The sequence below is a fragment of the Lithobates pipiens genome, unplaced genomic scaffold, assembly GCF_037356315.1.
Source record: "Lithobates pipiens isolate NorthernLeopardFrog02 unplaced genomic scaffold, aLitPip1_a1.2 Scaffold_44, whole genome shotgun sequence".
NCBI classification, from domain to species: domain Eukaryota; kingdom Metazoa; phylum Chordata; class Amphibia; order Anura; family Ranidae; genus Lithobates; species Lithobates pipiens.
This window is the reverse complement of record NW_027507870.1, coordinates 4976817-4990344: the sequence shown is the minus strand read 5'-3', so window position 1 is coordinate 4990344 and position 13528 is coordinate 4976817. Positions and strand designations below refer to the sequence as shown.

At 46.5% G+C, this 13528-nt stretch overlaps 1 protein-coding gene across 2 annotated transcripts in view; it reads left to right on the top strand.

The window, feature by feature from the left end:
- Positions 1 to 13528, top strand: part of LOC143956906 (uncharacterized) — a 106463-nt gene that overhangs the window by 56508 nt on the left and 36427 nt on the right. For both annotated transcript variants that reach the window (XM_077467076.1, XM_077467075.1), the window contains exon 4: positions 5066 to 5399. In XM_077467076.1, the coding sequence (XP_077323202.1) occupies positions 5066 to 5399 (334 nt within the window). The remainder of the gene's footprint in view (positions 1 to 5065; positions 5400 to 13528) is intronic.

Sequence of the window (13528 nt, the reverse complement as noted above, 5' to 3'; positions counted from 1 at the left end):
GGTGGTGCACGACATTCTAGGAGAGGTTGGGAAGATTCAGGGTCTTGAGAAGAACAGGTGTCGGCTGGGGGCCTGGACAAAGGCGTGGAGGAATGTCAGGTTCCTGTAGCTGCTGTTAGTCAGTCTCTGTGTGCGGATTTCTTTCTTTCTTTTTTTTTTTAAATTGTTTTTAAGCTAGTAATTGATAGAAACCAACAGAGCAATCTTAATAACAAACATAGGCATGAGAAAAACACTCAACCAACGGCCTCCACCTCTGTCACCCCACGCACCTCGAATGGGAGCCTGCTGTGCAATGGGTAGTCGGGGAGATAGGCCCGGAAACACGAGGAGAGGGCTGTGCCTCTTTCCTTCCCTGGAAAAATAATGAAAGTCATGTAATTTTATTTCACCTGGGCTGGTGGAAGCTAGTGTAAGAAGGCCTTTGGAGACTGTAAAGTAGAGTGTGAAAAGCCCCACACTCTGTCACTCAGTCCATCTTTCAGTAAAACTATACTGGGGCGTTTGCTATCGCTAGGTGATTTGATAACTCACGGTTGACCTGAGAGAGAAAGGAAATGAGGGAGAAGAAGGAAAAGAGGAGCCAGAAAGTATAAGGGAGATAGGACTAGTGGGGGAGGTAAAGAGAAGAGGGAGAACCTTCATGGAAAGCTGGAGGTGAGGTAAGGTCTGGGTATGTGGCTTGCCAGGTTATAGTACGGAATCTTTTTTCCTAAGGATGTAGAGACACTCCGATTTGTTTAGCCCAGGGTTCCTAGGTGACTGAATTTCTCTGGCGTGTCCAGCATGGTGTTGGATATCTTTTCCTGAGACTTTATCCAGCAATTTTTTTTGTTTGGTCAAGTGAAAAGAGACTGAGAGGGATTTTCATGCTTGCGCTATCGTTATTTTGGCCCCCAGGATAATAAAGTGGATAAGGGTTGGTTCAATTTTGGTACCCCCCCGGGATTCGCCTATTAAGGAGTGCAATTGCAGGGTCTTGTTTCACTGAAAATCCAGTGGATTTGCAGATTAGATTAAAAATTTTGTCCCAGTAGCTGCGATGGAGAAAGGAGGGGGAATAGCTGCGATGGAGGAAGGAGGGGGAATAGCTGTTGGGGAAGTGGCTCTCCTGTTCTATAACAACATCAAGGCCCCTAGAGTGGTAGCTTTGGAAGGCCTTCCACCTTTTAATTTGTCTGTTCTGTGTGTTATGCAAAGCAATTTTTAGAGTTCATTTGATGGGGGGGTAGAGTCATCCACAAACGCGTGGAGGGGGTAGCGAGTACATGTGAGGGCTGCCTACCTCAACCGCTGTAGATTGGGGACCATCCTGCAAAGACCTGGGAGTGTTTGGATGTTGATGTATCGATGGAAGCATTCCGTGAAAGTTCCTGTAAAGTTGAATTGAAAAGGTTAGATGAGGGGGGACAAGGCATAAGAAAGAGAGGAGAAGTAAGAGAGGAAGGGGTGAGAAACGATGAGTTCAAGACAACAATGAGTAAAATAATAGAGGTGCAGCACTGGCAAGCCAAGTCCTAATCCGAGACCCACTGTATGAGTGGGATCGGTAAAGTGGCAACCCTGGTGTAGGTTGCTTTTCTAGTGTCACCAGAGGAGAAGAATGCCTCAACGTCACAGCAGATAAAGTGGCATGCAGGGCCGCTCCAGCCGCTAGGCCCCCATGTGATGGAGGACATTGGTGTAGGATCCTGATAGGGAGAAGCTGAGGGGTGTAATCAAGATAGTATCATCTAACAAAAAACATAGGCAAATGAACCGAGATATTAACAGTAGGTTATGGATTAAACTATGAGGGAAAGGATGATAAGAGTAAAGAAGGATGGGGTGGGGGCAAATATACATGGTAGAATGGATAACCAGAATAAACAAATCTATGTAGGAACAGTCACAGGCGGGTGGGTAACGTGCCCGCTAGGGAAGAAAACTTAAGGAGAAGGTGGCATCACAGATTAACCATGGGGTGGACAATTAGGGTCTAACAAAATGAGACCATTGGTCCGTTGCGGTGAACTGGCGACCAATTGCGTGTAGAGCAGTCTGCTACACAATCAAGAGGGGTTACTGTCCAGACCAAAAGCAGGGATCAATCGTCCCGTTGGGAGCATGGGGGGTAACTGCTCATCATGGGGGGTGAGAGTCTCTGTGTCTCTTCGAGAGTTGCTTGTTCCACAGCGGAGTCAGAGGGCTGTTTGGAGGGGGTCTCTAAGAAGAATTTAACTTGATGGCTGTTGGCTGGGGGGGTAATTGTTCGGAGATGAATCCAAGTTGAAGGAGCAGACGTTCTCCATCCTGGAAGTTGGTGAATCCCTAAGATTTGTCCCTGTACTGGAACTGAAGACGGAATGGGAAAGACCAGTGGTATTTTATGGATTTCTGTGCCAATATTTCCAGAAGAGGTTTAAGGGATCTCCGCTTCTGAATTGTGGTTGGGGAATATCAGCGAAGATTTAAATTTTGTTGCCCTGGAAGGAGAGGTTATCAATATTGCGGGTCCTCATGATGTCTTCCTTCACTCCATAATAGTAGGGCTTAACCACTATGTCCCTCGGAAGCCCGTCCTGGCGGAAAGGTTGCTGAGCTCTATGGGCTCTGTCTAGCTCAAGTCTTTGGCCCGGGATGTCTTGGATAATATCTTTGATGAAAGGCTTGACGTGCCCGGTATATCTGTGACCGATTTGGGGATACCTCTGATGCGGAAATTGTATCGCCTGCTCCTGTTATCCAAATGATCTAATTTGGCAAGTGCAGTTTCCATTTGTTATTGCAGTGTTTGGATCCAGGTGGTGTTTTGGTTATTGCGTGCGGCTGTGTTATCCACTGCCTGCTCAATGGCATTCATGTGGGCTCCAGGGCTCTGCAGGGCGGCCTTGGTGGTAGCTGTAATCTGCATGGCGCTCTGGGCCAGGCGTGCAGCCAGCATTTCTGAGAAACTGTGCAGTAGCTGGGACATATCGATGGGATAGCCTGGAGGCATAGGGGAGTCCTGCTGGGAGCCTGCAAGGCCAAGGGGGGAGTTCAGCATGGGGGTGGGGAGGAGATCCGCCATTGTTCTTCTGAGAAGGGATTCGGTGGAGGCAGGAGAGGTTGAGGTTACACACAGGTGTTGCCAGCAAGGGGTGAGACTGCTGGTGTGACAGAGGCGGGTCCGCTATAGAGTCCTGGTCCTCCAGGCCTCCGCATGTGGGAGCCGCGGCTGCAATCTTGGAGGGTGCAGGGGCGGGTAGGCTGAAATCTAGCTGGCGACTGACCTCCTTCCTGTGCTGATCTCCCGACATGCAGGCAGATGCCCTGAGTCTTCCGGAGGGTGTGGGGGTCTGTCTTCAGTGGGTCCCGCTCGTTTAGGCTGGTGTGGGGGCCATAGAAGGCCGGAGCGGATTGGAGCTCCCGGCTACAGCACCTTCCCGGAAGTCCGGCGCATGCGCACTCCGTGTGCACCTTTCTTTCTGTCTTTTCAAGTCCCCAAGATTTTTATATAAGATTGTATTTTGAAAAAAGGCTTCATGCATGGGTTACATGTGTAATGGTTTCTTAGCCTGATTAGCCTGAGGCTGTGTTTAGGTGGAGGTTATGGCTTTGTTCAGGTTGGTATATTTAGTTTTCTTTATGGTTTTGCTATGCTAATGTAAGCTATTTTTGTTTATATTTTTATTTATTTTGTATATATATATATATATATATATATATATATATATATAAATATGTTTTTTATTATTTTTCTAGGATTTTTAATAAACAAAAATGTACACTCTAATGTCCCCTCTTCCACAGTCACATACTATTATTATTATACATTTATATAGCTCTAACCAGGGGCGTCGCTAGGGGGTGGCTATTGGGGCTATAGCCCTGAATCTTGAGCGTATAGCCCTGAGTCTCTTGCCGCAGGGTCCCTTCCTAACCAGCGGGGCCAACGGCTGCGGCGTGCATGAGAGAGGCGGAGGAGAGGAGAGAAGCGAGCGGGCAGACGAGCAGAGATGACATCATCTCTCTCCGACCGCTCTGCATCAGCGCTCTTCACGGCCGGGCCTCTTCAATGTGGGAGCAAGGTGCAGAGAGATAACATCATCTCTCACTGCCCGCTAAACATCACTGCTCTCCTGCCCTCACTAAATGGACCAGTGCTGCCAGCCTGCCACCAATGCAGCGACAATGCGCATTTAGTGGCGCTGGCTGGCATGGCAAGTTACAATCCACATCTGGTGCCAGGTGACGCGGCAAGTGACAATCTGCAAATGGTGGCAGCTGACGTGGCAATCTGCAAATGGTGGCAGGAGATGTGGCAAGTGGCAATCTGCAAATGGTAGTAGGAGACGTTGCAATCTGCAAATGGTGGAAGGAGATGTGGCAAGTGCCAATCTGCAAATGGTGGCAGGTGATGTGGCAATCTGCAAATGGTGGCAGTTGACGTGGCAATCTGCAAATGGTGGCAGGAGACGTGGCAATCTGCAAATTGTGGCAGGAGACGTGGCAATCTGCAAATGGTGGCAGTTGACGTGGCAATCTGCAAATGGTTGCAGGAGACGTGGCGATCTGCAAATTGTGGCAGGAGACGTGGCAATCTGCAAATGGTGGCAGGAGACGTGGCAATCTGCAAATGGTGGCAGGAGACGTGGCAAGTGGCAAGTGACAATCTGCAAATGGTGGCAGGTGATGTGGCAAGTGACAATCCACATCTAGTGGCAGGTGACGGTGACAAGTAACAAGCTGAATCTGGTGACAGGCAAAGGTGGCAAGTGACATGCTGCATCTGGAGGCAGGAGATGTGGCAAGTGACACGCCCAGGGCTCCCACTGATTCTGCATTATGGTGAGTTGAACCACTTGCTTACCACCGGTCCCCCCCCCCCCCCCGGCAGGCCTGCAAAAAGGTTGGTGACCGCTGCTATGGGCTCTAGCCCCAGATCTTTTGCAGACCTAGCAATGCCCCTGGCTCTGACATATACCGCGGTGCTGTACAGAGAACACTGAGCCAGTCACACACTATTATGATTATTATTATACATGTATATACTGTAGCTCTGGCATAATTATTTTATTGTTCTGTTTGCTCCCTACCCCTCCAGTATCTCTGGTGACTCAGCACTATGATGACACCTCCATAAAATTAGAGCTATTACAGAAGGAACATGATCATAAGAAGTCCAGCCTCACCAGCGACATCCTCCGAAAAGAATTGGTGGCTCGGGAGCTTCAGGAAAACCTCAAAAGTACAAGGTTGGAACTAGAAAAGACCAAGAATGATCTTTCGAAGAGTCAAGAGGAAGGGAAAAACATCAACCTTAAACTACAGAGGACCCTCCAGGAGAAGGGTGAGGTGGACACCACTGTGAGCAATCTTAGAAGAGATCTCCAGAATACAGGCAACATCCTACAAAGAAAGAACAGTGATCTGAGCAGGTAATCTAATCATTTTCTGGGTCTTTTAAAAAAAAAAAAAAATCCCAACCTACAAACATGGACAATGGCTAACCAGCCTCACCATAATGTGATCCATAACCATAGGCATGTGCAGGAGGTGTGCCAGGTGTGCCCGGGCACACCCTAAACACTGAGTTCAGATTCCCCCTAGTGCCCAGGCTTACCCCTGTGTTGCACCTTTTACCCCAGCAGTGCTGCTGACATCCCTCCTCTGCTCTCCCCCCAGCTGCTGTGGGAGATGTTTTAGAATGGAAAGCGGGGGGAAGGAACTAGTAAATATGTAATTTACCTGCCCCTTCCTTTTCTAAATGAAAACAGTGAACATACTCACTGTGTTCATTCATAACTGATGCATAGTAAAATGTGTTTACTATGCTTTGGTTTCTGAATGAACAGGAAGCCAGTCAACCCAAAGCACTTCCCATGTATTCACTCTCCAGTGCAGCTGAGGCTGCAGAGAAAGGCATGTCTGTTTTGAGATTTGGGGTGCACACCCTAATACAATAGGCTGCGCACACCTATGTCCATAACCCTGAGGTTTCCATACATGAGTGCTGGATAGGGATGAAATTGGGGCTTGGGGCAGATCTGGGTTCACGGCAAACCCAGCTTGTTCACTGTTCTCTCAGACCCAACAAACTATCACAGCAGTTTTTAATCCATTCACCCATCCGGAGTTTTCATACTGCTGTAATATAAACACATCATTAGAGATACCAAGAGGCAGCATTGACCAAATGTTATTTTTTTTTTTGCATTGGTACTTGTCCCCCTGGCAATAGCAAGTTTACTTCCTATAGCAGTGATTCTCAACCAGAGTTCTGTGGAGCCCTAGGGTTCCTCCAGAGGTTGCTAAGGGTTCCTTCAGCATTGGGCTGGATTCCGCAGAACCCTAGGGTTCCTCCAGAGGTTGCTAGGGGTTCCTTCAGCATTGGGCTGGATTCTGCAGAACCCTAGGGTTCCTCCAGAGGTTGCTAGGGGTTCCTTCAGCATTGGGCTGGGTTCCGTGGAGACCTAAGGTTCCTCCAGAGGTTGCTAAGGGTTCCTTCAGCATTTGGCTGGATTCCGCAGAACCTTAGGGTTCCTCCAGAGGTTGCTAGGGGTTCCTTCAGCATTGGGCTGTGTTCCGTGGAGCACTAGGGTTCCTCCAGAGGTTGCTAAGGGTTCCTTCAGCATTGGGCTGGGTTCTGCAGAACCCTAGGGTTTCTCCAGAGGTTGCTAGGGGTTCCTTCAGCATTGGGCTGGGTTCTGCGGAACCCTAGGGTTCCTCCAGAGGTTGCTAGGGGTTCTTTCAGCATTGGGCTGTGTTCCGTGGAGCCCTAGGGTTCCTCCAGAGGTTGCTAAGGGTTCCTTCAGCATTGGGCTGGGTTCTGCGGAACCCTAGGGTTTCTCCAGAGGTTGCTAGGGGTTCCTTCAGCATTGGGCTGGGTTCTGCGGAACCCTAGGGTTCCTCCAGAGGTTGCTAGGGATTCCTTCAGCATTGGGCTGTGTTCCGTGGAGCCTTAGGGTTCCTCCAGAGGTTGCTAAGGGTTCCTTCAGCATTGGGCTGGGTTCCGCGGAACCCTAGGGTTCCTCCAGAGGTTTCTAGGGGTTTCTTCAGCATTGGGCTGTGTTCCGTGGAGCCCTAGGGTTCCTCCAGAGGTTTCTAAGGGTTCCTTCAGCATTGGGCTGGGTTCTGCGGAACACTAGGGTTCCTCCAGAGGTTGCTAAGAGTTCCTTCAGCATTGGGCTGGGTTCTGTGGAGCCCTAGGGTTCCTCCAGAGGTTGCTAAGGGTTCCTTCAGCATCCGCGGAACCCTAGGGTTCCTCCAGAGATTGCTAGGGGTTCCTTCAGCATTGGGCAATTTCTGCCTCTCAGATAAGTTCCCACCGACACCATTCATCTTTTTAACTACCTGTAAGGAGGTAATTCTTCCCAATGACCACAAGTGTGAGGACCATTCTTCCCACTGACCATCACACTAATGTATCATGAGTTCTAGATTTCTCATTTTTAGCAGGGGGTTCCCCCCGAGACCGGAGAACTATTTCAAGGGCTCCTCTGTGTTGAAAAGGGTGAGAAAGGCTGGGCTATAGACTTCAGTGGGGTCCAGCTCTAAAGTAGGCCATAGATGGTTTGATGTTCTTTCCTGAGACCATAGGATGCAGGAAAGAAAATCGCTTAATTCCTCCATCAACACTGACTTCCTTCCCTTAAGGCTATTGTGTTTTTCCAGTGGGAAAAGGGAGTGGGTGCGGGGAGTCATCCCTTCCAGGAGAACACACTGGTTTCTGCTAGCAGCTATAGCTGCATTCCAAAAATCCAACATGCTGGTTGTACTCAAGACAATCGATAGATAGACTTGGGTACATTTAGCCTGCTGATTATGGTGTGGATCTTGGCTGGTCCCTGCTGAACAGGGCCGAGATTCGAAGCATCTATTACTGGCTTAAAATGGATGTAAACCTCAAAAAATTTCAGAAAAAAGATACTATGCTAATAGACTGTAAGGCTGGATTCACACCTATGGCATTTTTAGTGCTTTTTGCATTTTGCAGATTTGCGCTACAGACAGGGCAGGACTTAGGGTGGTGGGGGGCCCCTGGGCTTGAGTAACTTTCGGGCCCTACCTTCTATACATTACCGTATTCATCAGCGTATAACACACACCAGCATATAACACGCACCCCAAATTTAGGAGGTAATTTTAAGAAAAAAAACTTTTAGGAATGAAGTTTAAGTAAAAAAAACTTGCATTTAAATGCCCATCAATGCAGCCTTATCAGTGTCCATCTGCAGCCTTGTCCATCCATCTGCAGCCTTGTCCAGTGTCATTGCAGCCTTGTCAGTGTAGCCTTGTCATTTGCAGCCTTGCCCCAGTGTCATTCGCAGCCTTGTCATTGCAGTCTTGAAGTTTAAAAATGGCGCCGCCGAGATACAGAGTCTGGTGTATCTTGGCGGCTCTCGGGTCCTCTCAATGGCTCTTGGCAGCTCTTGGGTCCTCTCAGCGGCTCTCGGGTCGGGTCGAGTCGAGTGTACTCGGCTCGACTCACAGTCACGCCCAGTCCCTGTGTTATGTCCATCATAGGGCGGGACTGTGCATGACTGTGAGCGGAGCCAAGCTGAGTACACTCGGCGATGTCTCTCGACGGGGCCCCCTATTGGGCGGGGCTCATGGGCTTGAGCCCAGTCAAGCCCAATGGTAAGTCCAGCCCTGGCTACAGAACATTTTCCATAGGAAACCATGTTAAATGGACTGTAGTGCATATCTGCAAAATGCAAAAAGCACTAAAAATGCCATAGGTGTGAATCCAGCCTAAGTAGATGCTAGCACCACAATTGACATGAACTGTGCAATAAACAAATAATAAAAAAGTGCTGCCCTAAAAAAGTAATTTGAATAGTAATTAGATAACATAAAACACTAAAGTGTCAAAGTGCAAAAAATACTGAAATAAACCATGACAAAAAGTCAAAAAAAAAATCTTGAAAACTAAAAAGATCTACTTTGGAACTCTTTGGATCTCTTTTGTCACAGTGATGTTCCTCCAAATATATAAGCCTGTATCGATAACCACCAAAGACTGTCTGTATGTATTTACTCCATGGGTTCCACCATAGTGTAGAGCAGTGTTTCTCAACTCCAGTCCTCAAGGCGCCCCCAACGGGTCATGTTTTCAGGCTTTCCATTATTTTGCACAGGTGATTCCATCAGTTTCACGGCCTTAGTAATTACCACAGCCAATTCATCTGAGGGAAATACTGAAAACATTGGAAGGAACACACTGCTAACAAGAGCAAAAAGGGTGCTGCTCACCCCTATGAATCAGAAAAATAAAACGAATTCCCCCACCAACGGGATTTTTAGGCAGCAATAAACAGTAAGCGTAGCATACTATATCAAAAAGATTACTTTATTGTGTGGTAAAAACATGAGCTTCACCCAGGTATTTAAAATAAAAAGATATAAATAGAACCAAGCTTGTACATACAAAAATTGCAATGACAATTGGGCATACACTAAGCAGACCTAACTATAAATATACTGTATAAGATTAGTAACAGCAAAAATAAATTTATAGTTCTAACGCGTTTCAACCACTAGGGTCTTCTTCAGAGAAAGTCTGTTGATAGAGAGACAAGATACAACTTAATAAATCTATCGAATAGGATTAGTATTAAACATATTCTAGATTTGTCAGTGTAATTACCCAGTATGGTATTGCCGAGAGGTTCATACAAATTATAGTGCTTAATGGTGGAGTTTACCCAGGTTCATGCTTAGACATCCTTCACAGGTTACAAAAGATATATGGTCCATACATCTCGCCACAGAGTCCAGCAGTGGGGTGAGGGTCGGAAGCCCTGAGGCGCGGCTCACGAGCGGTCACACGACAAAACCCTATGCCCCACAAAGGTTGTAGGGAATAGGTGCAAGCGTAGGCAGCCCGCCTGTATGGTAAGTCACGCCTGTGATGAAAATCCCAACATAGTCGCAATTAGACATATATATTTATATATTTGTTTTTTATATTCTATATTATATATATATAGACCCACATATGGGGTATGGAGATATCTTATATATGATTTGTGTGCATATAAAGGGAATATCCCCAGATATCTGTATTCACATCCAAAAAAAAAAAAAAAAAAAAAGGGGGGGGGAAAGGGGAGGGAAGGGGGGGAAAAGAAAAACAAAACTCAGAAGGCAAACACGTATTGAAAAGAAGGAACAGAAACAGCAAACGTGGTTGAAATCAAAAGGAAACAAACGTGAGATGACATGTGGTTTTTTTTTTTTTTTTTTTTTTTTTTTTGGATGTGAATACAGATATCTGGGGATATTCCCTTTATATGCACACAAATCATATATAAGATATCTCCATACCCCATATGTGGGTCTATATATATATAATATAGAATATAAAAAACAAATATATAAATATATATGTCTAATTGCGACTATGTTGGGATTTTCATCACAGGCGTGACTTACCATACAGGCGGGCTGCCTACGCTTGCACCTATTCCCTACAACCTTTGTGGGGCATAGGGTTTTGTCGTGTGACCGCTCGTGAGCCGCGCCTCAGGGCTTCCGACCCTCACCCCACTGCTGGACTCTGTGGCGAGATGTATGGACCATATATCTTTTGTAACCTGTGAAGGATGTCTAAGCATGAACCTGGGTAAACTCCACCATTAAGCACTATAATTTGTATGAACCTCTCGGCAATACCATACTGGGTAATTACACTGACAAATCTAGAATATGTTTAATACTAATCCTATTCGATAGATTTATTAAGTTGTATCTTGTCTCTCTATCAACAGACTTTCTCTGAAGAAGACCCTAGTGGTTGAAACGCGTTAGAACTATAAATATATTTTTGCTGTTACTAATCTTATACAGTATATTTATAGTTAGGTCTGCTTAGTGTATGCCCAATTGTCATTGCAATTTTTGTATGTACAAGCTTGGTTCTATTTATATCTTTTTATTTTAAATACCTGGGTGAAGCTCATGTTTTTACCACACAATAAAGTAATCTTTTTTATATAGTATGCTACGCTTACTGTTTATTGCTGCCTAAAAATCCCGTTGGTGGGGGAATTCGTTTTATTTTTATTATACTGAAAACATGGCCTGTTAGGGTGCCTTGAGGACTGGAGTTGAGAAACACTGGTGTAGAGGCCTGCCACAAGAGAGAGAGTATAAGCACACCTACCAGAAAATTACGCAATGTCACCACTGTCCCCTGTAGCATGGAGCATCCATCTTCTTTCGGGGGAACGCTGCCCCTGCCACTCACAGCGCCGGAGCATCGATGACGTCACGCATGCGCACAGGAGCAGCCACTAACGGCATATCGCCGTAGACAGCGGTGCCTGCTTTTTTTTTTTGTAAATATCTCCTAAACAGTGTAGGTTTAGGAGATATTTCTTGGACCTACAGGTAAGCCTTAATCTAGGCTTACCTGTAGGTCAAAGTGGTCTGTAAGGGTTTACAACCACTTTAACCACTTAAGCCCCGGACCAATTTGCAGCCAAAGGACCAGGCCCATTTTTGAGATTCGGGCACTGCGCCGTTTTAACTGACAATTGCGCGGTCGTGCGACGTGGCTCCCAAACAAAATTGACGTCCTTTTTTCCCCACTAATAGAGCTTTCTTTTGGTGGTATTTGATCACCTCTGGGATTTTTATTTTTTGTGCTATAAACAAAAATAGAGCGACAATTTTGAAAAAAATGCAATATTTTTTTACTTTTTGCTATAATAAATATCCCCAAAGAATATATAAAAAAAACATTTTTTTCCCTCAGTTTAGGCCGATACGTATTCTTCTACATATTTTTGGTTAAAAAAATCGCAATTAGCGATTATTGATTGGTTTGCGCAAAAGTTATAGCGTTTACAAAATAGGGATCGTTTTATGGCATTTTTATTAATAATTTTCTATTTTTTTTTTTTTTTTTAATAGTAATGGCGGCGATCAGCGATTTTTATTGTGACTGTGACATTGCGGCGGACACATTGGACATTTTTGACACATTTTTGGGACCATTGTCAATCACTGCTATATAAATGTGGTGATTCCTGTGTAAATGACACTGGCAGTGAAGGGGTTAACCAGTGGGTGGCAGTGTAGGGGTTAAGTGTTCCTAGGGGTGTGTTACTAACTGTGGGGGGTTGGGCTTTCATTTAGTGAACACCCATCTCTGCTCCAATCACATGGAGCAGAGATCAGCAGCGTCACTAGTTGCTAGGCAGAATGGAGAAATGCTGTTTACATGGCATTTCCTCCATTCAGCCGCGCCGTGAGACGATCGCGGGTATGCCTGCAGCGATCGGGTCCACGGGACCCGCGACCGGACTCACGGGGGTCCCGACTGGCACGCGAGCGCGCTGCCGGCGGCGCGCTCGTGATGGCAGGCCGACATTGAAGATTGGACGCACCTGTACGCCAATATGCCTGCCCGTGCCATTCTGCCAATGTACATCGGCGTGCGCTGGTCGGGAACCGGTTAAAGAGGAAGTAAACCCTGATGGGTGTTAATTCCTCTTTGTCTCCCTGCAAAGGTAAAGCATAATGGGCTACTGTGCATTGCACGGCTGAATGGAGAAATGCAGTGAAAGCAGCATTTCTCCATTCTGCCTAGCAACTAGTGACGCTGATCTCTGCTCCATGTGATTGGAGCAGAGATCGGTGTTCACTAAATGAAAGCCCAACCCCCCCACAGTTAGTAACACACCCCTAGGAACACTTAACCTCTACACTGCCACCCACTGGTTAACCCCTTCACTGCCAGTGAAGACCCCGACCCCCCATTACCTGTCGCTTACCTGACACAGGAGCCAGCGATGTCACCGCTGTCCCCTGTAGTACGGAGCATCCATCTTCTTCCAGGTATTGCTGCTCCGGCCACTCACAGCGCTGGAGCAGCGATGACGTCACACAACCGCGCATGCGCACGGGAGCCGCCACTAACGGCATATCGGTGCCTGTCTTTTTTTGTAAATATCTCCTAAACCGTGTAGGTTTAGGAGATATTTCTTGGACCTACAGGTAAGCCTTAATCTAGGCATACCTGTAGGCCAAAGTGGTTTGTAAGGGTTTACAACCACTTTAAAAAACGCACGCCCATGAGCTCAGCCATAATGTGACTTTATATATAATGCTTTCATGTGTTTATGCAAAGGTGAGTTATGGGAAACCTTGGTAGCACAAGTCGGTACCGGTATTGTGCTTAACCATGGACCTCCAGACTCCCTATATGCCTATAGAGCTGCTGCATTAAGTCTTTACAATGTTGAAAAAAAGCATTGGTCATCACAAACAGATAAATGCAATTCTGTCCGGAAAGTATCCCTGCTAGTTAGTGAACAGGACGGGTTTGGTTTCTGGGTGTAACATTGTCAATCATAGAGAGTAAAAAATGCAGCATGCTGTGATGTAAGCATGCGACTTGAGTCAAGGAGAAACAATAGATCAACAATAAGCCTGTAAGCCCTTGTACACGCGGTCGGACATTCCGATGGACAATGTCCGATCAGACCGTGTTGTCGGATAATCCGACCGTGTGTGGGCTCCATCGGACTGTTTCCGTCGGAATATCCGACCGAAAAAG